The following is a 27,218-nucleotide window of genomic DNA, read 5'->3' as shown; positions in this document are numbered from 1 at the left end:
GCACATCTTTAATCCCAGCACTCGCGAAGCAGAGGCAGGCGGATCTTGGTGAATTCGAGGCCAGCCTAGTCTACAAGAGCTAGTTCCAGGACAGGCTCCAAAGCTACAAAGAAACCCTGTCTCAAAAAAAAAACAAAACAAAAAACAACCCATAATCCAATTTTGATACTGTTATGAATCGTAATGTAAACATCTGTGTTTTCTGATGGTCTTAGGTAACCCCTGTGAAAGGGTCATTCAACCCCCAAAGGGGTTGCAATCCATAGGCTGATAGTCACTGCCCTAGATTAAAGGGGTCTCAAAACGCAGCCCTTCCTAGCTGGGGAGATGGTTCAGTGGGTAAAGTCTTTGTCACATGAGGTTGGCGACCCAAGTTCAGTCCCAGCACCTGAATAAAGCTAGGCATTGTGGTGTGGGTCTGTAACTCAGGCGTTGAGAGGCAGAGACAAGAGGACCCCAGGCTCACCAACCAGCTAGCATAGCCAGTGCCTTTGCCTTTTTGGTGTGGGTCTGAACTCAGGCATTGAGAGGCAGACACAAGAGGACCCAGGCTCACTAACCAACTAGTGTAGCCAATGCCTGAGCTTCAGGTTCAGTGTGAGAGAGGCCTTGCTTTATAAAATAAGGTGATGATGCCTAGCTCTCTGTGAGTTCAAGGCCAGCCTGGTCCACAGAGTGAATTCCAGGACATCCGGTGCTACTAAGAGAACCCCTGTCTCAATAAAACAAACAAACAAACAAACATCCGTCATCACCACCCACCTCTGAGAATCCATCTTGATGGTCCCAGCTGAGTTTTATCTCCAGCCCTCATTTTACTTTTTTGGTTAAATTTCATTATTTTTATTTTATTGTATTCTGTGTGGGGGTGTTGGATCCCTTGGAGTTGGAGTTACAGACAGTTGTAGTTGTGGACTGCCCTGTGGGTACTGGGAATTGAACCCAGGTCCTAGGGAAGAGTAGCCAGTGCTCTTAACCGCAGAACCATCTCTCCAGCCCTTCATTTCACTTTTTAATTTTGTGACTTAATCAGTAAGCTGCTGATTTTTCCATTCTCCTGCTTCATCCTCTAGAGTAGTTGGGATGTCAGGCCTGGACCAGTAGGCTAACCTTTACTACTGTTCTTTATTTAATAATGGCTCTTGACCCTTGGGTTTGGGGTGACAGGAGGGTTGACTTTAGAGGTGCCTTTGAGAGATGCTGAAGCCTGGCTCTACACAGCATCTCCACCCACAGATTCCCACCCCTTTCATACTTAATTCCCGTCTGGTTGCTGCTGGGTCTTGTGTTGTGTAGCACAACAGGCAGAAGGCAAGAGCCTGTTCCCTTCCCAGCTACTTCACTGAGAGGCCCAGAGCAAACACTGTTCCTAATTAGTCCCACTAATGACAACAGCAAATACTGATTAGGCCTTCGTGTCATTCGCTGTGTTTAATGACTTCCGAGAAACATCTCATTTAATCAGCAGAAGGAAGGGCTGTGCTGGTGCCTCTAAGCTTTACCTACTGTCAGAAATCCACCTCGACAGCTGCATGGGTGGTGCACGCCTTTAATCCCAGCCCTCGGGAGGCAGAGGCAGGCGGATCTCTGAGTTCGAGGCCAGCCTGATCTACAGAATGAGTTCCAGGGCAGTCAGGGATATATAAAGAAAACCTGTCTCAAAAAAAGGACAGGGAAGGGAGTTAGAGAGATGGTGGTTTGGAATTAAAAACACTGAGTGCTCTTCCACGGGATCCAGGTTTAATTCGCAGCACCCACATGGCAGCTCACAACTGTCTGTCACTCCAGTTCTAGGGGATCTGACACCTTCACACCAATGCATATAAAATGAATTTAAATAAATAAACAAAAAACAAAGAAACACAGCCATCTTTGCATCTTCTGTGCCTTCGCTATGGTTTGCTGGTTTGTTGGGGGTGGATCTCATATATCCTAGGCACGACCCAAATTCGCTGTGCAGCTGTTAATGGCCTTATCCTGACTCAGCCTTGCACGGGCTGGGATTGCAGGTGTATACCACCATGCCATGTCTGGTCTTATGCTGTGCTGAGGATGGAACCCAGGGTTTTATGCATGCTAGCCAAAAACTGAGCTGTATCCTCAGCCACATTTGGGCGGGATTTTTGTTTTAATTAATTTATTAATTTAAATTAATTAGTTTCATTTGTTAATTTAGTTATTTTGTATATATGCGGTGCTATTAGGCAAGTATTAGGCAAGTATTGTCTTTGTTTTTGAAACACGGTCTCCCCAGGCAGGCCTCCTCTGTAGCCCTAGGGCTGGGAGATAGGCTCAGGGCACCACACCCAGTAAAATGTATAATCAAACTTATTGTTGTACCCAAAAGCTGTATTTTATTGCCTGTAAATGTTTATCAATGAGTTGCACTACAGGCTGGTGAGCTGGGGGCTGGGGTGGGGGTTTGGTGATAAAGGATTGGAGTGATATCTCCCTAAGCCCTGTGTCCTGCACTAGTCCCCAGGGCCAAAATAAAAAGGGAGAAAGAGAGGATGAAGCAGGAAGCAATGGAGGAAGGGGTCTAGAAGCCAATAACAGTCTCAGATATTTGAAATAGTAAGGTCTCTCCTGAGATTTTGACCCTTATTTTGCTAGATTTAAGTTCCTGGTCATGGGGCAGGTCATGTTTGAGAACCTGGACTCTCTTTCTCTCTCTATGTTCCTTTTTGCTATTGTTCTCCCCCACCCCCACACACAGGCTGTTATTTTTTGAGACAGGATTTCTTTATATAGCTGTCTGCGCTAGAAGTGCTATATAGATGAAGCTGACTTCAGATTCACAGAGATCCTCCTGCCACTGCCTCTAGTGTTGGGATTAGAGGTGTGCGCCGCCGTACCTAGCTATTTCTTTTTTTTTTTTTTTTTTTGGTTTTTCGAGACAGGGTTTCTCTGTGGCTTTGGAGCCTGTCCTGGAACTAGCTCTGTAGACCAGGCTGGTCTCGAACTCACAGAGATCCGCCTGCCTCTGCCTCCCGAGTGCTGGGATTAAAGGCGTGCGCCACCATCGCCCGGCCCCCGTACCTAGCTATTTCTATGTGTTCATTTTTTCATGCTAGATGCTTTGATCAATCCTTCCCCTCCCCCAATTCCTCCCACCTTTTTACTCACCCAACTTCATATTCTTTCTCTCTCTCTCTGCCTTAGCAAAACAAAACCAAACCCAAAACCAGAAAATCAAAACAAACCAAAGAACCAGTAAGACAACAAACAGTGGCAGCACACGCTTTTAATCCCAGTTCCAGGCCAGCCTTGGGCTCTTTCTCTCTCAGAAAGCAGGTGCTGGAGGGATGGATCTGTGGTTTCTGCACCAGGTGGCAGTGGCAAATGCCTTTAATCCCAGCACTTTGTAGGAAGAGGCAGGCGGGTCTCTGTGAGTTTAAGGCCAGACTGGCTCCATAAACTAACGGAAACCCTGCCTTGAAATACCCAAACAAACAAACAAACAAAAAAAAAACAAAAATACCCAAAACTAACGAACAAATAAACAAAACTAGCTAAACTAAGTAAAAAAACACACAGAAAACCCATAGAGCCTGTTTTGTGTTGACCAGTGATACTCCACTGAAGGAAACTGCTTTTTCCTCTTCCAGCAGGTCAGCAGATATCAACCGGATAGAGGTGACATTTGGCGCCCACTTTCCCTTGTCAGTGCCGGGATTTTGTGGGCGGCGTGTGTGCACGGGTGGTATCAGCCCTGCTGTGTCTGGAAGACACTGTTCTTCGGAGTCATCATTGCGTCTGGCTCTCAGAATCTCTCTACCTCCTCTCTGCCTTCTGAGCCTTCAGGAGAGGGCTTGGATGAAAACATCCCGGCATGCCTGGATGCTGCCGGGTCTCTCACTGTCTGTACATTGTCCAGTTGTGGTTATTTCATTCTTAGTTATGTGGATGTCTGTAGGTATGTGCACTGAAGTGGTGGTGTGCAGCTGCTGGGAATGTAACGCAAGTCCCCTGGAGGAGCAATAAGCACTCTTTTTTCTGTTTTGATTTTCAGGACAGGGTTTCTCTGTGAAACAGCTCTGGTTATCCTGGAACTCACTCTGTAGACCAAGCTGGTCTCGAACTCACAGAGATCCACCTGCCTCTGCCTTACCTGGCGCAGGAACCATTTGGCCGTCCTTCCAACACCTACTTCACTTTTTTTTTTTTTTTTGCTTTTTCGAGACAGGGTTTCTCTGTGGTTTTGGAGCCTGTCCTGGAACTAGCTTTTGTAGACCAGGCTGGTCTCGAACTCACAGAGATCCGCCTGCCTCTGCCTCCCGAGTGCTGGGATTAAAGGCGTGCGCCACCACCGCCCGGCCTGCTTCACTTTTTGATAAAGTGAAAGCCCAAGGCAGGCCCGGAATTCACAATAACTCAGGCTGGCTCCAACCTTACAGTCATCCTCCTGCCTCAGCCTCCTGAAGAACTGGGAAAACAGGTGTAGTTGTCAGCAGGGTTTCTCTGTAGCTTTGGAGCCTGTCCTGGAAGTAGACTAGGCTGGCCTCAAACTCACAGCAATCTGCCTGCCTCTGCCTCCCGAGTGCTGGGATTAAAGGCGTGCGCCACCACCACCCAGCTTGTACAAGGGTCTTTTCTCACAGATCTTTGTGACATTCTTTCTCGGTCACCCCAGTGCTGGGTATCTGCAGGTGAGTTATATACTTGGTGAGCTGACTGGATTTGGGCAAGACCCGGACAGACTGTCAGGTACCAGACAGAATGATGTCCAGGGCTCGGGAGGGGTAGAGGTCACTCTGTTTTATAAAGGGAGGGAAATGACAGCTAGAAACAGAAAGGGGAAAGGGAACAGAAACAGCAGACAAGATGAAATAGGGTGCAGGGGGCTGCCCGGGCATGTCAGTGCCAGGAGCTCAGGGCTGCCTCCTCCCAGCAGGTCCAGTGCCAGACTGGTGGGAAGCTGGACCAGGTGTGCATGTTCATGAGCGTATCCCACCATCCGGCCACTTAGCAGGACAGGAACCTGTCACAGGAGTGACTTTGTGAGCACAGGTCAGGGGTCAGTTTCTTCTGTGTCGGATTTAGTCTGTTTTGGAGGGTCACTTCCAAACCAGCTAGAACAATCTTGTGGGTGTGCTTTTGGGATGTCAGTCTGGGGGTGCTGTTCGGATCGGAGTGTGTGTGTCCGGCGGGACCTGGCAGGAAGCTGTCCTGAGATGTGGTGTGAATGTCGTAGGCACCTCGGGACAGGGTTTGTGAGTCTGAGGCGGCTGGAGCATTGTTTGTGAAATTATGTGTGGGGCTGTCACTGTCCTTGTGTGTCCCTGTGAGCTTGTGTGTGGGGGGCTTAATCTGGGTATCTGGGGCGGGGGTGATGAGGTTGTGAGTCCAGGCCTTTGCTCCACGTGTGCATCTGTGCTTGTGGCCAAGTATCTGACTTTGTGTCCCTGTGGCTCAGTCAGCAGTAACTCGGTGCACCATGCTATGCCCGTGGGTCAGTCTGAGAGCTTACTCCTTGGGTGTGGGTCCCAGTCAGTGTGTCAGTGTGTCAAGTGTGTGTCTGGCCACCCAGGGTCTGGGCTGTCCCCACGGTGCTCCTCCTGCCCTGGCCAGGCCTTGCCCCGCCCCTCGGCTGCAGGGAAACCCCCCGCGCGGAGGTAGGGGGCGCGGCGCCCGCCTGCAAGCCCCGACTTGTCCCCGGCCGCGGGCGGGGCCCTGGCGTCACGCGGGGGCGGGGCGTGGGAGCGAGCGAGAGGCGGGGCGGGGCGGGGCTGCCGCCGAGCCAGCGGGGCCCGGGGAATCGCCGGGCGGCCTGAGACGCGGCGCGGAGCCACATGCGAGCGGGACACCCGGGAGGCGACACCAGCGAGTAAGCAGCAGTGGTGATCCGGCCGCAGAAGAGGACGGGTCAGTAGCAGCAACAGCAGCAGCCACTGCAGTTAGAGCAGCGACAGCAGCAGCAGCAGCTAGGAGTCTTAGTAGCAAGCCACTCGGCGGGCGCGCCCTCCAGAAGGTAGCGGCCCGCCACCCAATCGCTGTCCTCTTCTGGAGTGTTCATGCCCCCGGGGTGAGTACGCACCCCGATTCCCGACGTTGCTCACGAGCGACCAGGCCGGGAGGGCTCCCTGGAGGAGGTGGCGGGATGCACGGGCAGAGCGACTGTCTTCTTGCATTCCCGCTGCCCGTGCCCCAATTTTCGTCACTGGGATCAAGGCTGGGTCGGCTGGGCCGGAAGGAAGCACCTGGGACTCGGGGCGCCCGGTCTGGGCGCACAGGTGCCACAGCGGTCTGGCGGGTTTGTTTACAAACAATGGGGTTCGGGCTCGCCCGCGCCCCCTGGTGGCCAGTGAGGTCGGGGAGGAGCGTGGTCCCGGGCTCGCTCGGGTCTCCCGAGTCCCGCTATGGGAGGGTCAGGGTGGGGGGTGGCACCGATGATCGGCCACACCCAGGGCGCGCGCCCGCCGGGGGCGGCGACAGGGGGCGGCGGAGGCTGCGGCTCCCGCGGGCGGGGGCTGCGCCCCAGCAACAGCCGGTTATTGGCCCCGCGCGCGCTGGGCGGGCGGGGCGGGCGCACGTGGCGGCGTGGGGGGGGCTGTGACAGCGGAGGGGTGGCGGGGACCGCGCGTGCGGGGCTGTGGATCTGCAGGTGTCTCGCCTGGGTGTGTGTGCTCGTGTCTGGCTCCCGAGTTTGTGTCCCTACACCGAGATGTTGGCGTTTGTCACCCGGAGGGGTGTCTGCGTGAGTCCTTGCCCGTGTGTCTGCGGGGTGGGGTGCACCTGTCCGTTTATGGGGTGTGGGTGGCCACCCCACACACACCAGAGTTGTGTGCGTGTGCTCTTGAGGGGTGACTAGGGGGGAAAGCTGTCGCCTGCCTGGTCGTTTTGATGGTGGTGCGGGCGATGTGGGGGGGGGCACTTGAGCTGTGTTTGTGTGTCGCTTGAGTGAGCTGTGTTGGTGTGCAGGGGTCTCTTCCGAGTGTGTGTTGCGTGTGTGTGCGCGCGCGCGTGCTGTCTCTGGATGTCTCCAAGACATTCATCTGCTGCACCCAGCATTTGGGATAGGGTGCCACCCAGTGCTTGATCGCTCCCTGGGTGACTTCTGAGTGTCAAGGAGGCACAAGGCTATCTCCTCGCTGAGGATGGATGGCTCTGGGGGGATGATTTAGTCAGCGCAGTGGCAGCCTCTCTGCATGGTGTGTGTGTGTTGGGTCTGAGGGGCTTGTCACTGTGATCCGTGGCTCATATGTGTCATGTGGCTTCTCTCCCTCTCTCTGTAGTGTTTATACCAGTCACGTGAGGCCAGTGTTTTCTGTCTCTGCTTTAGGTGTGTGCTGCTGGTGTGTGTGCGTGAGTGGTGAGTGTGTATGTTTGTGTGCGTGTGTTCTGGGACTGACAGTTGGCTATGGTGTTTTGGGGCTGAGAGAAGAGGCTGGACTGGTGGCTGCTCCCAGCTGAGTCTGGTCCTCCCCGTGTTGCTGCCCCGCATGCGAGGTGGGGGGGGGGGATGATGTATCCGGTTGTGATGACATGTGTCTGTGTATAGCTGTTGTATCCCGGGAGCTCAGAGTTGGGGGTGGGTGTGGGTGTTGCACATTCAGGTGTGTTTTGGGATGATCGGTGTGTGCGCTAAGGTGTAGTAGGGGTGTCTGTGTGTATGCATGAGAAGCACGTTGAAGACTTCTGTTTTGTTTCTGTGTGTGACGGCTGCATTGTGGATGGGTGAGTGCGGGCTTGTCAGCATTGGGTCAGTGTGAGACTGATGTAAATATGTCTAAGACAGGCGGAGGGCTCTGGTTGGCTGTGCGTGCATGGCTAAGTGTGTCCCCTTGTGTTTCTGAGTGGACCACCTCACTGGGTCTGGTGGGGTGGAGGTCAAGTTGGACACTTCTGTGAGTTCTCTGATGTCGGAGTTGTGTGCCCATCACACATACACGCACAGGCACACACACGGATCCTGTGTCAGTCCTGTGTGTCCAGGGAGCCCCAGCACCCCTGCTGCGCTCCCCTCTGTTGGGAAAGTTCTCCCTGGCCCAAACCCTGAGAGTCCTAGGCAGTTTGCTTGGAGGGCTTGCCTCTAGCCCCAGACGCAGTCTGTGCCCCCCCCCCCATTTGTCCATCACCATGTGTTCCGGCCAGGCTGCCCCTGGGGTCACCCCCTTGTGGGCGTGAGTGACCTCCAGGCGGGGTGTCTGCAGGGTGGGGTCCTGCAGCCCCCCTGCAGTCGCCCCGCTGACCTCCCCGCTGTGCCCCGCAGGCTCCAGGGAGCGCCATGGCCCGCGCACGTCAGGAGGGCAGCTCTCCGGAGCCCGTAGAGGGCCTGGCCCGCGACAGTCCGCGCCCCTTCCCGCTCGGCCGCCTGGTACCCTCCGCCGTGTCCTGCGGCCTCTGCGAGCCCGGCCTGCCTGCCGCCCCAGCTGCCCCCGCCCTGCTGCCGGCCGCCTACCTCTGCGCTCCCACCGCCCCGCCTGCCGTCACCGCCGCCCTAGGGGCCCCCCGCTGGTCTGGGGGTCCTCGCAGCCGGCCCCGAGGCCCACGCCCGGACGGTGAGTGCCCACCCCGCACTCGGGGAAGCTGAAGCGGGAGTCGAGCTGAGTGGGGCCACCGGGAGGGTGTGGCCAGTGTGGTCTTTGTGTAGCAAGAAGCAGGAAGACTGAGTGGAAGACAGGGATGGAAGGGCCAGGTCGAGTGGGAAGTCCCTCTTTGAATCTGACTGCAGTTCCCCGAGTTGTAGCCCATGTCCCTTCCAGGGCCTCGGGCAACAGCTGTTTCTCAGCTCCCCTCCCCCATCCCGGGTCCCTGGGCGCCCCCCACCCCCTGCGAGGATTGCAGTAGGAAGGAGTGTGGCCAGTGGGAGGACCGTCACCTCAGGACTTGGGGAGGGCTCAAAGGCCTTTCCCTTTTATTTGAGTCTCTTTGGCACTCACAGGGCTAGCCCGCAGTCCCCGGGGAGGAAGGGGAGGGGGTGGGGCCATTGTGTTGGGAAAGTCCCCCTCGGGGAGAGGGTGAGGCTCAGGGAGGGAAGGGTTAAAGGTTCCTTGCCTGGTGGGCTGTTAACCCTGTGGTGCCCGGCTGCGGGGAATGACCGTCTGGGTTTCCCTTCCCATCTCTCCCAACGCCCCCATACAGTTTCCTGAACCCAGGGTTAAAGAGAGAAAAACTTTACAACTTTCCCTGGGTTTCAGGACGAGATTGAGAGATGATGAAAACCGAGGCCCAGGACCTGGTGTGACAGGACGGAGAGATAAGGATGAGTGCCAGAGGGGGCGGGGCAGAAAGACTTAATCTAGCACCCCTGCCACCCTCACCCCACCCCCAGTCTTCTTGGGCTGCCCCAGTCTGGCCTTCTGGTCACCAGGCCAATGCCACATCCGGGGGTGTGGCCTCACTGTGGTTGGGCTGGAGTGAGCTGGAGACCTGAGAGTAGTGACTGGGTGGGGTCAGTGGCTGTACCCCTGTGTGACCTTGGCCACTGCTCTGGGTAGGACCTCAGTTTCCCTGTCTGTCAAATAGAGCAGGCTAGATTTGACTGGGTTTTAGAAGAGTACTCAGGTCGGATTAGTTGAGGAACTTCCGCACTGATATGGGGTTTTCTAGGGGACTGGCCAGCCAGAGCCACTTCCTCAAGACCCCTTTCTGGGGCTTAGAGAGGGAGTAAGAAAAAGGAATTCTAGAGCGTGTCGGAAGAGAAGGGGAGAAAAGCAGGCCTTAGCTACCTAGGTGCCTCCTGGACGCCTAGGGGCCCGCAGGGTGGGTGATGACCACGCCCCTTCCCCTCTCCCAGGTCCTCAGCCCTCGCTGTCACCAGCCCAGCAGCACCTAGAATCGCCCGTGCCCAGCGCCCCGGAGGCCCTGGCGGGCGGCCCCACCCAGGCAGCCCCGGGAGTGCGTGGGGAGGAGGAGGAGTGGGCCCGGGAGATCGGGGCCCAGCTGCGGCGGATGGCGGACGACCTCAACGCGCAGTACGAGCGGCGGGTGAGTGCAGGGCGGCGGGCAGGTGGGGAGGGGGACCGCACGCCCCCGCCAGATGTGCCGCAGCTGCTGGCCCAGCGCGCGCGAGGTCGCGCCGGGGACAAGCAGATGGGGGTGTGTGTGGGAGGAATCGGATGGAAGCTGGGGTCCGGGATGGGCCGGATAGGGAGCGGAGCTCCAGGCCGGGTCGGAGAAAGCTGCTCGGAGCTGCGGCGCGGCCCGGAGTCCGCGGCCGCGGGGACTGAGGGCGGCGCTCGGCGCGGCGGCTCCTATATCCCAGGCTATTTATAGCCGGTGAGTCAGCAACGCGCCGCGCCCGCCCCACCCGCCCCCGCCGAGCTGCGCCCCGCAGCGCCCCCCGCCGGCTGCTCCGAGCCCGCACTCCCAGGCCAGGCCCGCCACTCGGTGTTCCGTGCCTCCCCCCAGTCCCCAATGGAACCCCCAGTCATCCGCGCTCGCCCCCTCCCATCCCCAGCGTTGTGCTCTCTGCACATGGCCCTTGCATTGTTTGCTGATTGCAACAGGAAGGCAAAAGCAGAGGAGGGAGAGAGAGAGAGAGACCACTGATGTTGGATGGAGGCAGACCCCTCTCTCGCTCTGCTCCTGGGCCTTGTCCCCGACCTCCTTGTGAAGGGGTCCTCCTCCCAGCCGCGGCTCACTCCCAGCATTTTTTTTTTCACCCGCTTACTTGCACAGTCAGGGGCGTTGTTTTTTGCTCCCATCCTGGCTCTGCCGTCTTCTAACTGCAGGTTTCTAAAGTCCTCTAACCCCCTTATTGGTTACCCTGAGGATATATGAAGTCAAGTAGCTTGGCTTGGTGGCAGCGTGGCCTGGTGGCAGCTTCCTGTAATCCCACTTACTCAGGGAGGGAGAAAGAAAGTTCAAAGCCAGACTGGACAACCTAGTGAAACCCTGCCTCAAAATGAAGAGGAAAGAGCCTTTGAGATGGCTCAGAGGAGAAAGGCTCTTGCTACCCAAACTGATGAACTGAGTTCAATTCCCAGGACCCACATAGTGGAAGGACAGAGTTAACTCCTGCATAGTGTTCTTTGACCTCTCATGTGCTGTTCACACATATGACACACAATTTTATATATATATATATTCATATATATACTAAGTGTGTATATATGTACATACACACATGTGTATATGCATACATACTTAGTGTGTGTGTTAAGAAGCACTCAGTGGTTAAGAGCACTCTTGCAGAGGACTATGGCTTGTCTTCTAGCTCACAACTGTCTATAAATCTAGTTGTGGGGAATATTTGACTCCTTGTGGTCTCCAAGGGCACACACACATTAAATAAAACTTTTTTAAAGTTTATGGGAGGCTGATATAGCTCAGTTGGAAGCGTGTTTACCTAGCAGACACTAAGCAGTGGGCTCCTTCCGCAGCCTAGAGTGTGATGGCATCTTTGTTGGAGGCCTTAGTATCTGTGGGCCAAGGTCATCCTCAACTACATAACATAGTTCCAGAGAAGCCTAAGCTACATGAGATCAGGTCTCAAAAATAAGTTTTGGGAATTTTTGTTTTGTTTTGTTTTGTTTTTGTTTTTCAAGACAGAATTTTCACCCTATGAACCAGGCTGGCCTCAAACTCACAGAGATCCACCTGCCTCTGCCTCCCAAGTGTGTCTGGAATTCATCAGTGACGGGCAGGAGGAGTCTCTTTCCAGGAAGCCCTTTTCTAGCATAAAAATACTGACTTCTGTCCTTTCCAAGAGACGTCCTTCTCTGACTTGACCCATGTGCTCATATCTCCAGAGTGAACATTGAGTGCTCCCAGCTCCCCCTGACTTAGATATGATTAAATGTGAGACCCACCACCCTCACCCTCTCCCAGCTGCAAGGGTGAGGAGGAGGGCTCAGGACACCCCAGCTAGTTGTGGACTCCACTGGGTCATCAATCTGACATCTGTGAAGTGGATTATATTCTCTGCAACCAAGGGGGTGAGCCAGGTGCACCTGCTTGGCCATGTACCCAGGAGAGGAACCAAGTAAAAGCACCATTTTTCTTTTCTTTTCTTTTTCTTTTTCTTTTTTTTTTTTTTTTTTTTTTTTTTGAGACAGGGTCTCACTAAGAAGCCTTGGCTGTCCTGGAATTTGCTACGTAGACCACCAAGCTGGTCTTGAACTCTCAGAAGTCTGCCTGCCTCTGCCACCCAAATTCTGGGATTTAAGATGCGAGGCATCACACCCAGCTTGCTTTCCTTTTCTCTTTTCTTTTGAGACTGAGTCTTACTAAATTGTCCAGACTGGCTTTGAACTCATGCTGTAGCCCAGGCAGGCCCCCAACTTCCTGTCCTCCTGTCTCAGCCTCCAGAGTAGCTGAGATTACAGGCCTGTGCCATCACAGAGGATTCTAGAAAGCTGGGTCACATTTTTATTCTGCCACAAGGTCTCACTGAACCCAGCCCTCCTAGAGGCACCTGCTCTAAGCCTTGCCAAGACCGCAGGCTGTTCCTTGCTCATGTCGGTTGTTCTAGACATGCTCAGGGTCCCATTGCTGCCTTCCATGCCCCACCAGCCTTTTGTTTCTTTGGTTTGGTTTTCCCCGGAAGGGGCCTGCAATCTAACACAACCTTAGTTATCCTCCAGCCTCATAAGAAGGTGGTAGGGTTTAGGAACGTGAGCCACCTGCGAGCACAGGCTGCGATTCAGCCTGCCCCTTAGTGTCCTGTGATTGGAAGGATGACTTTATCTGAACAACAGGAGGTGTATGGGTGTGGATGTCCCGGCAAGCCAGAGCCATTGGCTGCTTTGTGCTAGGCTCTATGCTGTGATGATTCTGCCGCTGGCCTGGGACAGCTGGGAAGAAGGTTGCAGTCAGTCTTGGGACCAATCCAGAATCCACACCTTTTGCCCCCTCACCATACTGTCTGCAGGTCCAAGCTAATTCCCGCTTCTCTCTCTCCCCAGAGACAAGAAGAGCAGCATCGACACCGCCCCTCGCCCTGGAGGGTCATGTACAATCTCTTCATGGGACTCCTCCCCTTACCCAGGGATCCTGGAGCCCCAGAAATGGAGCCCAACTAGGTGCCTACACCCGCCCGGGGGACGTCAGGGACTTGGGGGGCAGGACCCCCTCCGCCTTCTGACACCCTGGCCAGCGCGGGGGACTTTTTCTGCACCATGTAGCATACTGGACTGCCAGCCTTGCCTGTCCCAGGGACGCGCAAGGGAAGCCACTCGAGCCCAGGCAGCCTGGGTGCACTGATGGAGACTTAGGGGACCCTGGCCTCCCGAAAGCCAGGGGAGGGAGGGCTGACGGACTCACGGTGACCGAGGGGGTGGGGACCGAGCCGCCTGCCTCTGCCGCCCACCACCATCTCAGGAAAGGCTGCTGGTGCTGGCTGCCCGTTCCAGCTGCAGGGGGACCTTTGGGGTGTCCCCAGTGCGCCTTCACTTTGGGCCTGGCCTCAGGCCCCTGGTGCTTCCCCCCCTCCTCTTGCGGAGGGGGCCTGTGAAGAGCATATGAGCCAAACCTGACCACTAGCCTCCTGGAGCCAGAGAATGGGGGGCATGTGACGGCCTCTCAACCCAGTGCCCAGCCATCTTCCCTGAACCGCCGGCGGGCGGTGACCAATGCCTGCCTCACCTTCATCAGGGGGTGTCCAGGAGGGGTCCAGACTGTGAATCCTGTGCTCTACCCGGGACCACCCCCTCCCCAGTCCCCATCCATCCCATTGCATAGGTTTAGAGAGCGCACGTGTGACCACTGGCATTCATTTGGGGGGTGGGAGATAGTGGCGGAAGCCACCTCAGCCTTAGTCCCCAGGGCAAAGCGCTGGGGGGGAAGATGGGGAGTCAGGGAGGGGGGAAATCTCAGAAGAGGGAGGAGTCTGGGAGCGGGGAGGGACGGCCCAGCCTGTAAAATACTGTACATGCACTGCTGTAGATATACCGGAATGGATTTTCTGTACATGTTTGGTTAATTTTTTTTGTACATGATTTTTGTATGTTTCCTTTTCAATAAAATCAGATTGAACAGTGGACACTTTTTTTTTTTTGCTAGCCTTACCTGTGAGGATACAAAAGAGATAGGGACTCATGAGCTCTTCAGGGGTAGTCATTCTAAAAAGCAAGCTGGCAGCTACTTAGAAGGCCTGAGCAGCTAAGAGATATCAAGTCTTAAAGAATGTAATGGGAGTCAGGAGGTGGTGGCTCACACCTTTAATCCCAGCACTTGGGAGGCAGAGGCAGGCGGATGGATCTCTGAGTTTGAGGTCAGCCTGGTCTACAGAGTGAGTTCCAGGACAACCAGGACTGTTAAATAGAGAAACCCTGTCTTGGAAAACCAAAAAAAGTAATGGGGAGCGGAGGGGCAGCTGGAGAGATGGCTCAGCAGTTGAGAGCACTGGCTGTTCTTCAAGAGGATCTGCATTCAGTTTGCAGCACCCACACGGCAGCTTATGATCTGTAACTCAAGTTCCAAGAGAGCTCTGACATCTGGCCCTGTGGATACCTGGTATGCACATAGTACACATTACCTGCAGGCCCAACACCCATATACATATAGTTTAGAAAGTAGCAGGAAGGCTGGAGGTGTGGTTCAGTGGTAGAGCCCCTGCCTAGAATCCCCCAGTGAGGGCTGGGGTGTGGCTCAGTGGTAGAGCCCCTGCCTAGAATCCCCCAGTGAGGGGCTGGGGTGTGGCTCAGTGGTAGAGCCCCTGCCTAGAATCCCCCAGTGAGGGGCTGGGGCGCTGGCTGATTCAACAATGCACGAACACCTGGGTTCAGCTACCTATACCGAGAAGAGGAAAGGCTGGTTGAGAGAGCCAGACAAGTTGTAGCTACAGAGCTGCTACCCACTGCTGTAGCCTTAAGAGGGTAAACTCCAGCCAGCTGGGCAGTTGTGGTGGTGCACACACCTTTAATCCTAGCACCTGGGAGGCAGAGGCAGGTGGATCTCTGACTTTGAGGTCAGCCTGGTCTACAAAGTGAATTACAGGACAGCCAGGGCTACACAGAGAAACACTGACTAAAAAAAGACCGCACGCCTTTAATCCCAGCACTCGGGAGGCAGAGGCAGGCGGATCTCTGGGAGTTCGAGACCAGCCTGGTCTACAAGAGCTAGTTCCAGGACAGGCTCCAAAACCACAGAGAAACCCTGTCTCGAAAAAAAAACAACAACAACAACAAAAAAAAAAACAAACAAAAAAAAGAATGACAGAAAATAGGGCAAGGTCCTTGCGGGCAAAGGGTGTAATGCTCTATCCTTATTTATTCCACCAGGTGAATGATGTAGTTGGTCTTGGGAGTTACTGCATGAATGAATGAATGACCTATAATTTAGAAGTCTCTGTTTCAAGAGCTGGGGCTCATTGGTTAGGAGACAGTCCCTGTCCGACCTGGACCAAGTGGGAACAAACTTCCTCTGGGGCTGGGAGTGACCTAAGGCCAAGCTCGCTGCCCGCCCAGCCCTGGGAACCCACAAAGCATTATTTTGAGGAAGGAGAGTTTTCCCCACTAGCTTCCTGAGAACCAGCCCAGAGTAGTCTGGGAGCCCTCTCCTATCTCAGCTTTTGCTTCTCCCACATAAAGTGGCTGAATCGGGCTACAGAGAGAAACCCTGTCTCAAAAAACAAAGCAAACAAAAAGAGTAGTTCTTGTTCTTGGGTTCAGCTGGCAGCTCACAACCAGGGGATCAGACTTCCGACCTCTGCACACTGTACACACGATACACAGACAAACCTGTAGCCATCACATTCAGACACACAAACATGAATCCTTTTTTTTTTTTCTGAGACAAGGTTTCTCTGTAGCTTTGGTGTCTGTCCTGGAACTAGCTCTTGTAGACCTCGAACTCATAGAGATACACCTGCCTTACCATTGGGTAAACAAGATCCCTGGTTGAGCCTAATTGTGTAGTCCTAGGTCCTAGCAAGAGACTCTATCTAAAAAAAAAAAAAAAAAAAAAAAGGAGCAAGAGTCCAGCATGGTAACATTTTTCATTTTTTGTTGTTGTTGTTGTTTGGTTGTCCCCCACCCCCGCCACCCTCCAGGAACTCACTTTGTAGACCAGGCTAGCCTCGAACTCAGAGATCTGCCCGCCTCTGCCTCCTGAGTGCTGGGATTAAAGGTGTGCACCACCACTACCTAGAAGTAATGCATTTCTTTATTGCAGTTCTAGGGAGGCAGAAGCAGGCAGATCTCCGTGAGTTCAAGACCGACCTGGGAACACAGTGGGTTTCAGGACAGCTGGGGTTGTATAGTGATACTGTCACAAACACACATTCTCCAAAACAAGGTAGTGGCTGATATAAACCCAAGTACCTGCTGATGATCTCTGGATCCCCAAACTATCTGCTGACCTGCAGAAATATGACATGCTATGTGCATGCTCCACCACTGTCCTATTTCTCCTATGGAACCATAAAAATAAATAGATGATCCTATCGAGGAATGACACACAAAAGCAAGCTTGCCCCCCACACACGAACAAGCTGACACACCACACACACACACACACACACGAACGGGCTGACATACCTTCACACACACACACACACACACACACACACACACACACACACGAACAGGCTGACATACCTTCACACACACACACACACACACACACACACACAGGCTGACACACCTTCACACACACACACACGCCGACACATCTTCACACACACGAACAGGCTGACATACCTTCACACACACACACACACACGGACAGGCTGACATACCTTCACACACACACGAACAGGCTGACATACCTTCACACACACACACACACACACACAGGCTGACACACCTTCACACACACACATGGCATTTCACAAGTTGCTGGACTGCTATTTGTCCTTCCTTTCTAAGGCTCCAACTGCATGTACTTAAGATGTTTGGGTGCTGAGAATTGAGCCCCTGGCCTTGTGCACCAGTTTACTTTTTTGGATGGTGTTTCACAAGCTGTTAGGTTCTTTTTCACACTTGTGTGTGAACAACTTGTAGGATTCAGTTTTTGTGCTCTACCATGTGGCCATGGGGGAACAAATTCAGATCTTTAAGCTTGGCTGCAAGCCCCTTTACCAGTTGAGCCATTTTGCTGACCCTTCTCATACTTTTTTTTTTTTTTTGGTTTTTCGAGACAGGATTTCTTTGTGGCTTTGGAACCTGACCTGGAACTAGCTCTGTAGACCAGGCTGGTCTCGAACTCACAGAGATCTGCCTGCCTCTGCCTCCTGAGTGCTGGGATTAAAGGCATGCGCCACCACCGCCCGGCTCCTTCTCATACTTTTTCTGGCTGCAGAATTTTCAACTCAGTGATTCTCACCTCCATCCTATTATGTCTACTGAGTACATTTTTTATTTTTATTTTTGGTTTTTTGACACAGGTTTCCCAGTAGTTATGAAGTCAGTCCTGGAACTCGCTTTGTAGACCAGACTGGCAGGAACTCAGAGAGATCCAACTCAACTGACAGGGACCCAATTCATCTGCTTGGCTGCACTTAACTTTACCTGTTGGCCTATCTTGCTGGCCCTAATTTTATTTATTTTTTAAATGTATGTACTTAAAACATATTTTGTCTATATGTCTGTCTGTACATCACATGCATTTCTGGTATTTGCATGTTAGGGCTCAGATCCTCTGGAACTGGCTGGGGTTACAGATGATTGTGAGCCACCATGTGGGTGCTGGGAGTCAAATCCAGGTCCTTAGCAAGAGCCAGTTTGTTAACTCCTGAGCCATTTCTCCAGCCCCATAATTAACATATTATTCTTAAACCCATCACACAAAGTGAATGACTGAGGCATAGTCATTTGCCCATGGTCGAGTCGGGGTGGGTGGAACTTGGCCAACTAGATGGCTTCCCTCTCAACAGTTAGGAGGGTAACCTGGGGTGGGGTGGGGGAAGTGTGTACAGCCAACACATCCAGAAAGCATCTCATGTGTCTCTCCAAAATCCTGAGTTTAGCCCTGAGGACAGCTGTCGGATTTATGAGCCCAACAGGCTGCCTGTGCCTGCCTGATGCAGCGAGTTTGTTTTGGTTATTCTTTGAGATGGGTTCTCACCATGTAGCCCAAGCTGACTTTGAACTCATGATTCGGATGCCTCGGGAGCTGCTGGAAATATAGGACTATATTGCTAACACACGGGGCTTCCACCGAGAGTTTGAAGACAGAGCTTGTGAAATGACTTGGGAAGGTAAGCTGCTTGCTGCCAATCATGATGATCTGAGTTAATTCCAGTACTCAAAAAAAGGAAGAGTTGACACAATACTGCCACTAGAAGGGGTAGCTCAGATAAAGGTGTCTTCCCACTTGAAATCCTTCAGTTAGGTAAAGTGCCCCACAAAGATACCCAGTTGCTTGGGTTTTAGTTAATTCGAGATGTACTCAAGTTGACAACTAAGAAGACACACTATCCTATCTCATGTCAGGTTTAACTTCCAAATGAAAACAACCAAGTCATAATTACACCTAACTATCCTTCCAAACAACTGAAAAAGCATAAATCTTATGGCTTTTTTTGATATAGGGTCTGTGTACTCCCCTGCCCTGGCACTGTGTACATCAGGCTGACCTCTAACTCAGAGGTCCACCTATCTAGACAGATAGGTGCTGGGACTGAAGGTGTGTGCCACCATGCCCAGCTACATTATAAATTTTAGTTTGTCTGACCTCAGAATGAGCACTGAGGCATGTGTGCCTACCTAACACTCAGTAAATGCATAAAAAGTATCTTTAAAAAGTAGATAGCTAAGTCTGAGCATGCAGGTGATAGTTTTTGCTTTATTATTTTTGGTTTATTTGGAGACAAGGTCTAAGTAATTTGATCTGGAAGTCATGATTCTGTTTCCACTTTCCGAGTTCTGGGAGTAAAGGCACACACTACCATGTCCAGTCCTGTGGGCGCACACATTCTGAGCAGCTGACCCCTCATTCCCACTACCTTGCCTCCCATCATCAGATCTTCTGTCCCAAGAGAGCTGTGCACCTTCCAGAGGTTCTAGAAGCCACCACTTCACTGAAAACCTTTCTAGAAACTTAAGGATATCCACTTCTACAATGTACTTGTAATCTGGAGGTATGTACACAGAATTTGAAAGATTAGTGATATTTCTTGCCTGGGGCTGGCAGTGTCAGATTCCCCAGAGGGCCTCTTGAGTGAATCAGTCCGTTATCTAGAGTCAAGAGTATCTCTGCTCCCCCTTGCGACCAAAGCTTTACATTGCAACTGGAAAAGTGTCATTTGTCTTTCACACAGCAGCCCAGCAACTTGGCTGCACTAATTAATGGTGCTCAGAAAGGGATCTGCTCCAACAGGGTCCCACTGCAAAAGGCACGAGTATGAGGGAAGGTGGAATTGTGTGTTTTGTACTCAGGATCACCTGCTTGACCTCACCATTACCACCGAGGGCGGCCACCACACAGGCAGAAATGTAAGCCATCTGTGCATCCTCCGGTGCAGTCAACTGCTGCATTATCAAGAGGGTGCTGAAAAAGGAACGAAGGTGGCAGCACCGGGACAGAAAGGACCTCTGAAGTACGAGAGTGAGATCCTTCAGGTTTGGGGAAAGAGGGAGACTAGCAAACCACAAATTTTTAGAACAGAGGAAACAGGCAAGTTTGACAGAGTTATGACTTTATTATCATTCCCCACAAACACCAAGGGAATCTACAAACTAGAGACAACAAGCTGTCCCACCCCCAAGAAGACCAAACCAACTCAAGCCTCCCACCGGAGGACCTGGGTGCCCAAGATGAGGGGACAGTCACCTCTAACTCTGGAACACAACTTTTATTATATTTTGAGACAGGTTCTTAGTACACTTTGTAGACCAGCTTGGCCTTGAAACTTACAGCAATCCTCCTGGCTCTGCAACCCATTTTATAGGATTACAGGCTTTACAGGCTTACATCATGCCCCTGGCACCAAATCTGCCTTTTTAGAAATAAAAATTTGGGCTGAGAGATGGCTCAGCTATTAGGTTAGGTTCACAGGCTCACAATCAAAAGATAAGAAATGAACAGTTCCACTAAGGCTTAGCTTGTAAGAAAGCTGGGTGACAAGAAAGGCTCCCTTTCCAAAGCCCAGGCTACACCCTGATGAAGGTTCAGTAACCGAAGGCTGTTCTCCAGGCTTTGGCAGAAGAGCACTTGCACTGAGTTTCAAAAGCTATGGGCCTCATACCCCCGCTGAAGGCCTTCTCCTTTCTGTTGACCTACGGAAAGAACGAAGTCCAGAAGGTTCTAAGAAGCTCCAACAACACGAAGCATGCTGCTCTTTGATGGTGATGGCACAGAGCCGGCAGGTCCTTGACAGTTGGTAGGATGGAAGCAGGATACAGTCAGGCCTACTTGTTCTAGGAAAATCTTTGTCATCCAGAAATGCCTTCTTGGGAAGATAGCAGGTGGCAGGTGGGCTTGGAGCACACACACCGCTGGCTCACTTGGGACCCAGACACTCCACAACTCCACTCCCCTTCATGCCGTCAAAAAAGAAGAAATTGTTGTGAGGAGGGTCCCGTTGAGACAGGGCCTGAGGAGAGACAAGAAGGCTCAGCTTCAATGTTAAGAGACACACCAGAACAACAACAACAAATTGACAGGCCTTCTAAAAGTGGACTGGGTAAAATTAAATAAAAATTACAAAATAAGGACCAAGAGGACTCTGGGTAAAAGCTTCTGCTAAGCCTGATACCCTGAAACTCCCGTGCGAGAGAGAACCAATTCCTGCAAGTTGTCCTGTGGCTGCCACGCGTGTTTTCACGCACCATTAAAAAAGAAAAACAGTGCTTCAATAGCCACGGCACAGGCCTCCACCTTAGCACGTACACCTGTGAGTTCAAGGCCAGATAGTCTACACAGTACAGTCGGACAGTGAAACCCCGCCTAAACAAACCAAACCAAACCAAATAGAAGCTTTTTTTTAAAAAAAATATTTATTTATTATGTATACAATATTCTGTCTGTGTGTATGTCTGCAGGCCAGAAGAGGGCACCAGACCTCATTACAGATGGTTGTGAGCCACCATGTGGTTGCTGGGAATTGAACTCAGGACCTTTGGAAGAGCAGGCAATGCTCTTAACCGCTGAGCCATCTCTCCAGCCCCAAACAGAAGCTTTTTAAAGCAGTGTTCCTCAACTGTGGCCTGGCCCTCTTTGTTCCAGGAGTCACTGGCATGTCTGGAAACACTTGACTGCCACCCCTTTCTTGGCCCCTCCTCAGGGTACAATCTCAGTAACAAACAGGAGCTGTTGCTACCAAGGGCATGTGTGTGTGTGCGAGCACTATCGGAGGATGCCATAAACAGGACACTGAACCTAAGGCAGAGGTGACCCATATGTCTAGGCTGGTCTCATCTCCTGTGCTGCCTGGGTCAGTGGTTCAGCCTCCTGAGCAGGTGGAATTGCAGATGCTGGTGCTGACTTGACTCATTCTAACACAGGGTTTGGGGTGACTGCTGCTTTCACTACTGTCTCTACCAGGGATGACTGAAGGCTAAAGTCTGCCAGGACAGTGATGGACGGATGGAAAGCAGGAAGGGAAGGAAAGAGGGAGGGAGGAAGGGAAAGCTGATCTGCAGGACTTTCACACTTGCCCTCTAACTCCTCCTATGTACTTTTTATAGGTGTTCAGAGAGAGGGCCTCAGATGCAGGCCCTCCTGCCAGCTGGCCAAAGTGTTGTAAGCAGAGGGAGTGGAGGGGATGAAGGGACAGGGCACAGGGTGAACATGGGGCAAAAGGTAAAGTGCTTCCCTAGCAAGATGGGGTACGAGATTCCAAACACACCCAGCAACCAAGAATGTGGAGTGCACTGACTGTCTGGGGTAAATAGAAACAAGATGCTGAGCAACAGCTGTGCCAGCAGGCAGGAAGGAGGGGGCAGCACTAAGACAGGGGTGCGCAGAAGCCATCATCAACAATGGCTCCAGGCCACCTCCCCCAACCTCTACTCTACAGCAGGACAAACAGCGCCAAGCTAGTCTCTGGACAGGTGTTAGGGCGCCATCTGCAGGATAGCATCTGAAGAGATGCTGAGCTCCCCTGCTTCTAGGGCTGTCTAAGAGTATAGAACCAACTCCTGCAAGCTCTGTCTAGAGTGTAGAAGCAGGTGAGACTTGGGCAAGAGAGCCAGTCAGTGGGAATGAAAAAGCTTACATCCTCCTTGATCTGAACTTTACTTGCAGAGATGTGGGCAAGCCAGCCAGCCAGGCATACCTCTGTGCACAGCACACAAAGATGAGCAGCCACCAGAGACTGCCATGGTACCTCATGCCTGCAATCTCAGCACTCAAGAGGTGAGGCACAAGAACTGCTAGTTCAAGGTTGACCTGAGTTATAGATTGAGATCCTGCCTGAAAGCCAAAAAAACCAAACCAAACCAAACCAAACCAAACAAAAAAACCAAACCAATAGTTTCTAGGGACTGACACAGAGGTCTTGGGAGTGATAAGCACACACTTTATACCACTGAGCCCTAAAAAAGACAAATTTAACAAAGTTCGGCAAATACTGAAGTCTCCAAAGGAAATAAAATCCACTTCAAAGTCTGCCAATGTTTTAGCAACCCAAACATTCCAGAAAGGCTACATTAGTTCCCAGACCTAGTCCTCCTTTGTAAGGTATTAACTGCCCATAACAGGAAGTCACAGGTCACTGTAGAACCTCATGTGGGTGCTGGCAGAGTATATGCTCCACAGACACTGAACTAAACCTTTGCTACAGATACCCACAGCATTTGGAATAAACAGGGGATGCCCAGACACCACTGTGATGGATGCAGGTTAAGAGCTCGGGTGTTGGGAGTCTCTTCTGCTTTCCTCTTAGACTGGGATCTCCATCTAATCATGCCGCTGATAGAGCAGACAAACTGGCAACAATAGAAAGCGTCTGAGGCCACTAGCTAACTGGCGCGTGGATGAGTTGCGTAGAAAGTCAAGGTATGCATCAAGGCTGAGGGCGAGAGTTCAGGCAGCTCTGAGGCAGCCCGTGGCTCTGTTAGTGTGTAGTCAGGATGCTGGGGTCAGCGGAGGGCTCCATAATGATTTTACCTTCACAATTTCCTGTGCCAAGATTCCTCCAACCACAGCACACACTGGAGCCATCTCAGAGAAGCAGTACCTAGAAGACAGACAAGTAAAACATAGCACCAGGCCAAGGGGTAGGGGGTGTCAGTCTGGGGCTGTCCTGGATAAAAGTCCTAGCCAGAGATAAGTGCTAGAACTGGCATCCAGGCATGAAAATTAAATCTGACCCCAGGGGCTCCTAAAAGGGTGGGAAAGACCTTTACCCCAAAGTAAAGCAAGAATTCCTTCACATGATTTTTTTAAGTTCGAGGAAAGACTATATCTGTGCTTCCTAAAATAAGGCCCCCTACAAATACCAGATGTGTGAATGCCCCTGCACATTCTCGCAATTCTCTCAGCACATGGGCTGTGTATTCTTCTGCATGCTATTCCCAGAAGCATGGGCAAGCAGGCTGCGTTAACAGGAAGACGGGAAACACAGGGTATAGCATGAAACCAGTATAACTCTCCTAGAAAGCAGTTTGGGCACTCAGAACAGATCTCAGAGAAGACTGTCAGCTAACCCCCCAAATTAGCATTCTGGTGTCCAAAACACCTTCTTCAGTCATAGGCTCCCAAAGGATGCTGCCCAGCTAGTTGCTAGACCACAACAGAGGGGTCAGTAAAAGGAGCAAACAGAGGTAGCAAACCCTGACCCTTTTACACAAATAAACATGCCTTCTAGACATCTTTAAAGGCATACCACTAACATACATATAATGTAAACTCAATTACCAACAACCATTTTGTGATCTGTTAAGGCATTTTGTTGTTGCTTTTGCTTTTTCGAGACAGGGTTTCTCTGTAGTTTTGGAGCCTGTCCTGGAACTAGCTCTTGTACACAAGGCTGGCCTCGAACTCACAGAGATCCACCTGCCTCTGTCTCCTGAGTGCTGGGATTAAAGGCATGCGCCACCGCCGCCCAGCCAGTCAGTGCTCTTAACATTGAGCCATCTCTTTGTCCCCCCTTTTTAGTGTTTTGAGATGATCAAGTGTACTAAGTTGTCCAGGGTGGTCTTAAACTTGCCATCTTCCTGCCTTTGTCTCCTGAGCAACTGACATTAGAAGACATGCTACCACACTCAGCCTGTTACAAACAAAAACCACTCACACACCTACATTCTTGCATGTTAACACTTCACAGTATTTTGCTTTTTTTCCTTCTTCAAAAAGTATTGTTTCTGGCTGAGTTTGGTGGTGCATGTCTTTAGTCCTAGCAATGGGAGGCAGAGGCAGGTGGATCTCTGAGTTCTAGAACAGTCAGGTCTACATAAAGAGCATACAGGGCTGGAGAGATGGCTCAGAGGTTAAGAGCACTGATTGCTCTTTCAGAGATTCTGAGTTCAATTCCCAGCAACCACATGGTGGCTCACAACCATCTATAATGGGATCTGATGCCCTCTTCTGGCATGCAAGCATACATGGAAGGAATGCTGTATTCATAATAAATAAATAAATCTTAAAAAAAAAAAAAGAGCATACAGACATGAAGACCTGAGTTTAATCCCTAGCAACCGTGTGAAAGCTGGGCATGGTGGAGATGAGAAGACACCTAGGGTTTTCTGGCAAGCTAGTTTAACCAATCAGCAAGTTCCAGGTTCAGTGAGAGACCCTGTCTTAGAAACATAAGGTAGAGAATGACTGAGGAAGAGATCCCGAATCAACCACTGGTCTCTACATCCAAGTGAAGACATAGGTAAGGCATCTACCCACAGACATACAAACCTGTCAGTTGGGGCTGGAGCTGTGTGTTTAGTGTATTTGAGCCCTTTAAGTCACTCTCCAGTACCAAAAAGAAAAACAAAACCAAAATAAACAACAACAACAACAATAAAAACAAAAGCAAAAAACAAACAGAATATTCCAAAAACGTTCACATAGGATAGTCTGGGCTGTTAAGATGTTGAAATAGTCACTCTAGAGTCCTAGTCAGCCTAGAAATCAAGTCAGTGCTCTTCCCTCTGCCTCAAAGGTATGTGCTGACATGTCTGATGACAAGAACAAATACTGCACAATTCCACTTACACGAGAGCTTTAGGGCACAGTGCCCTGGAGGCCCAGGAGCTGGGAGGAATACAATAAGGAATCAATGATGATGGTTGTACAACAGAGAGAAAAGAACTAACGCCAAGGAATAGCACACCCATAAATAGTTAAAAAAGAGTTGGGAGAACACTTGCTGCTCTTCCAGAGGAACCGGGTTCTATTTCCAGCACCACACAATGGCTTATAACTATTGTTTATGGGCAAACAACAACAACAACAACAACAATCTGTTATTCCCAGTTCCAGAGCATCTGGCACCCTCTTCTGGCTTGTGTGCTCCGGCACACACAGTACAGACCATACATGCAGATAAAACATCCATATGCATAAAGTATAAGTAAATACAATAAAAAAAAAATACTGAAACAAAACAGAGGTTAGAATGAGGACCAGGATGATGGCCTGGGTAAACCTGCTGACCTAGAGTTCAATCCCTGGAACCCATGTAAGGGTGGAAAATGAACATACTCCACAAGTATACTCTAATCCCCACAGATACACTATGGCATAAGTCCCCTACTCTTCCAGCACCACATATTAACACACCTGAAATAAATTATTAAAATGGCCAAACCAAAAAAAATTACCATCAATTTTACTTACTCCCATTTTTATTTAATAATGTGGTATGCCACAGCATTGAGTGGAGGTCAGGGAACAACTTGCGGCCATAGGGACTCAGGTTGACATGACTGGTGGCAAGTGCTCTACCCCCTGAGATGGCTAACTTTGTCATGCATACTTTACTATAAATTTGTTTTGACACAGGATCTCATATATAACTCACGCTAGCTTCAAATACATCACATAGTGGAAGATGGCTCTGAACTCCTGATCCTTTTGCCTCTGCCCACTAGAGTGCTAATTATTATTATTTTCTTCTGTTTTTTTGAGACAAGATTTCTCTGTTTAACATTTCTGGTTGTCCTGGAACTTGTTCTGTAGGCTAGGCTGGCCGTAAACTCACAGCAATTTGCCTGCCTCTGCTTCCCAAGTACTGGGATTAAAGGTGTAAGCTACCACTGCCCGGCCAGAGTACTAATTAAAAAAAAAAAAAAAAAAGTTATTTTATACATAAAGTTATGAATGCTTGTTTATGAAATGCTGACACTATAACCACATCCTAATAAACTAAGTGAAAGTCAACAGTTAAACATCCAGGCAGCACAATACCACCTTGATGTACAAGTAACATAGATCTGTTTAATACCATAAGTAGGTCGTATTATGGGCTGGAGAGATGGCTCAGCATTTAAGCATTTAAGAGCCTTGACTGCTCTTCCAGAGGACCCACTTCCCAGCACCCAAATGGCAGCTCACAACTGTCTGTAAATCTAGTTCTAGGGAATCTGACACCTTCACACCAATGCACATAAAATAAAGTTAAATCAATCATAAAAAATTCATTAAAAAATAGGTTTTGCTGGGCAGTGGTGGCGCAGGCCTTTAATCCCAGCACTTGGGAGGCAGAGGCAGGCGGATCTCTGGGAGTTCGAGGCCAGCCTGGTCTACAAGAGCTAGTTCTGGGACAGGCTCCAAAGTTACAGAGAAACCCTGTCTCGAAAAACCAAAAAAAAAAAAAAAAAAAAATAGGTTTTATTACGGTATACTGCAAAGGGACAGTAGAAGAATATCCATCATATTTAAACAGTAGAAGAAAAATCTGTGAGGCCAGACCCAGAGATGTTAGCAGCAGCTGAAATGGGTCATCTTTTCTCATCAGAAAAGCATTAAGTCTCTTTGAGGAGATAGCACTCAAAACAAGACAGTGAACGGCACAGACCAGACGAAGGACAGAGGCACAAGCATGGCTGTCTCTCCTCAGCAGTATCAAGCAATTTGCAAGGGGTAGTTCAGTTGAGAGCGGGAGATCCATTTTTTCTCGCAGCCCTATTTTATACCCCAGGCCGCCAGCAGACAGGCTTCAAGAGGCCTCTGAACATTTCTTACTAAGAAGGCAATAGAAGCAGCTGAATACACAGAACCTAGACAGGGAATGTGGTTTCCACAAGGGGTAGACGGAGAAGAGAAGAGCCAGCCAATAGCTCATTAGGTCATGTATGGCCTGTCCATTCTGGGAAGTAGAACCTTTAATTCCATTGCCTGGTGAGCAGCCAGTTCATCATCCTAAATGCTCAAATTAGTCAACTGGCTATATGCTCACGGTCTAGCATCAAAGTTGCCACTGACTGCCTGGGTCAGGCACTTCTCCAACTGTT

General features: G+C 50.9%; 2 protein-coding genes across 5 annotated transcripts in view; one reads left to right on the top strand and one right to left on the bottom strand.

Annotated features, from left to right (window-relative positions):
* The first annotated feature begins 5,731 nt into the window (after positions 1 to 5,731).
* Bbc3 (BCL2 binding component 3) lies at positions 5,732 to 13,487 on the top strand. 4 transcript variants are annotated; one of them, XM_075991507.1, is made up of 4 exons: positions 5,732 to 6,025; positions 8,213 to 8,501; positions 9,740 to 9,930; positions 12,852 to 13,487. In XM_075991507.1, the coding sequence occupies exons 2-4, from the start codon at positions 8,228 to 8,230 to the stop codon at positions 12,966 to 12,968; spliced, it is 582 nt and encodes a 193-aa protein (XP_075847622.1). In that variant the 5' UTR covers positions 5,732 to 6,025; positions 8,213 to 8,227; the 3' UTR covers positions 12,969 to 13,487. The 4 variants fall into 4 exon arrangements, with proteins under 4 accessions (XP_075847622.1, XP_075847613.1, XP_075847631.1 ...); XM_075991498.1 differs by lacking the exon at positions 5,732 to 6,025 and adding an exon at positions 6,579 to 6,697; XM_075991516.1 differs by lacking the exon at positions 5,732 to 6,025 and adding an exon at positions 6,599 to 6,617.
* A 6,021-nt stretch (positions 13,488 to 19,508) lies between these two features.
* The window catches only part of Sae1 (SUMO1 activating enzyme subunit 1), a 58,720-nt gene continuing 51,010 nt past the window's right edge, over positions 19,509 to 27,218 (bottom strand). The window contains exons 8-9 of the mRNA XM_075990953.1: positions 22,939 to 23,008; positions 19,509 to 20,422 (exon numbers count right to left, since the gene is read on the bottom strand). Coding sequence (XP_075847068.1) covers positions 20,330 to 20,422; positions 22,939 to 23,008 — 163 coding nt within the window. The 3' untranslated portion in view covers positions 19,509 to 20,329. The remainder of the gene's footprint in view (positions 20,423 to 22,938; positions 23,009 to 27,218) is intronic.

This window comes from Microtus pennsylvanicus, chromosome 1, assembly GCF_037038515.1.
Source record: "Microtus pennsylvanicus isolate mMicPen1 chromosome 1, mMicPen1.hap1, whole genome shotgun sequence".
NCBI classification, from domain to species: domain Eukaryota; kingdom Metazoa; phylum Chordata; class Mammalia; order Rodentia; family Cricetidae; genus Microtus; species Microtus pennsylvanicus.
The sequence above is the reverse complement of the archived record's forward strand: the minus strand, read 5'-3'. Positions and strand labels throughout refer to the sequence as shown.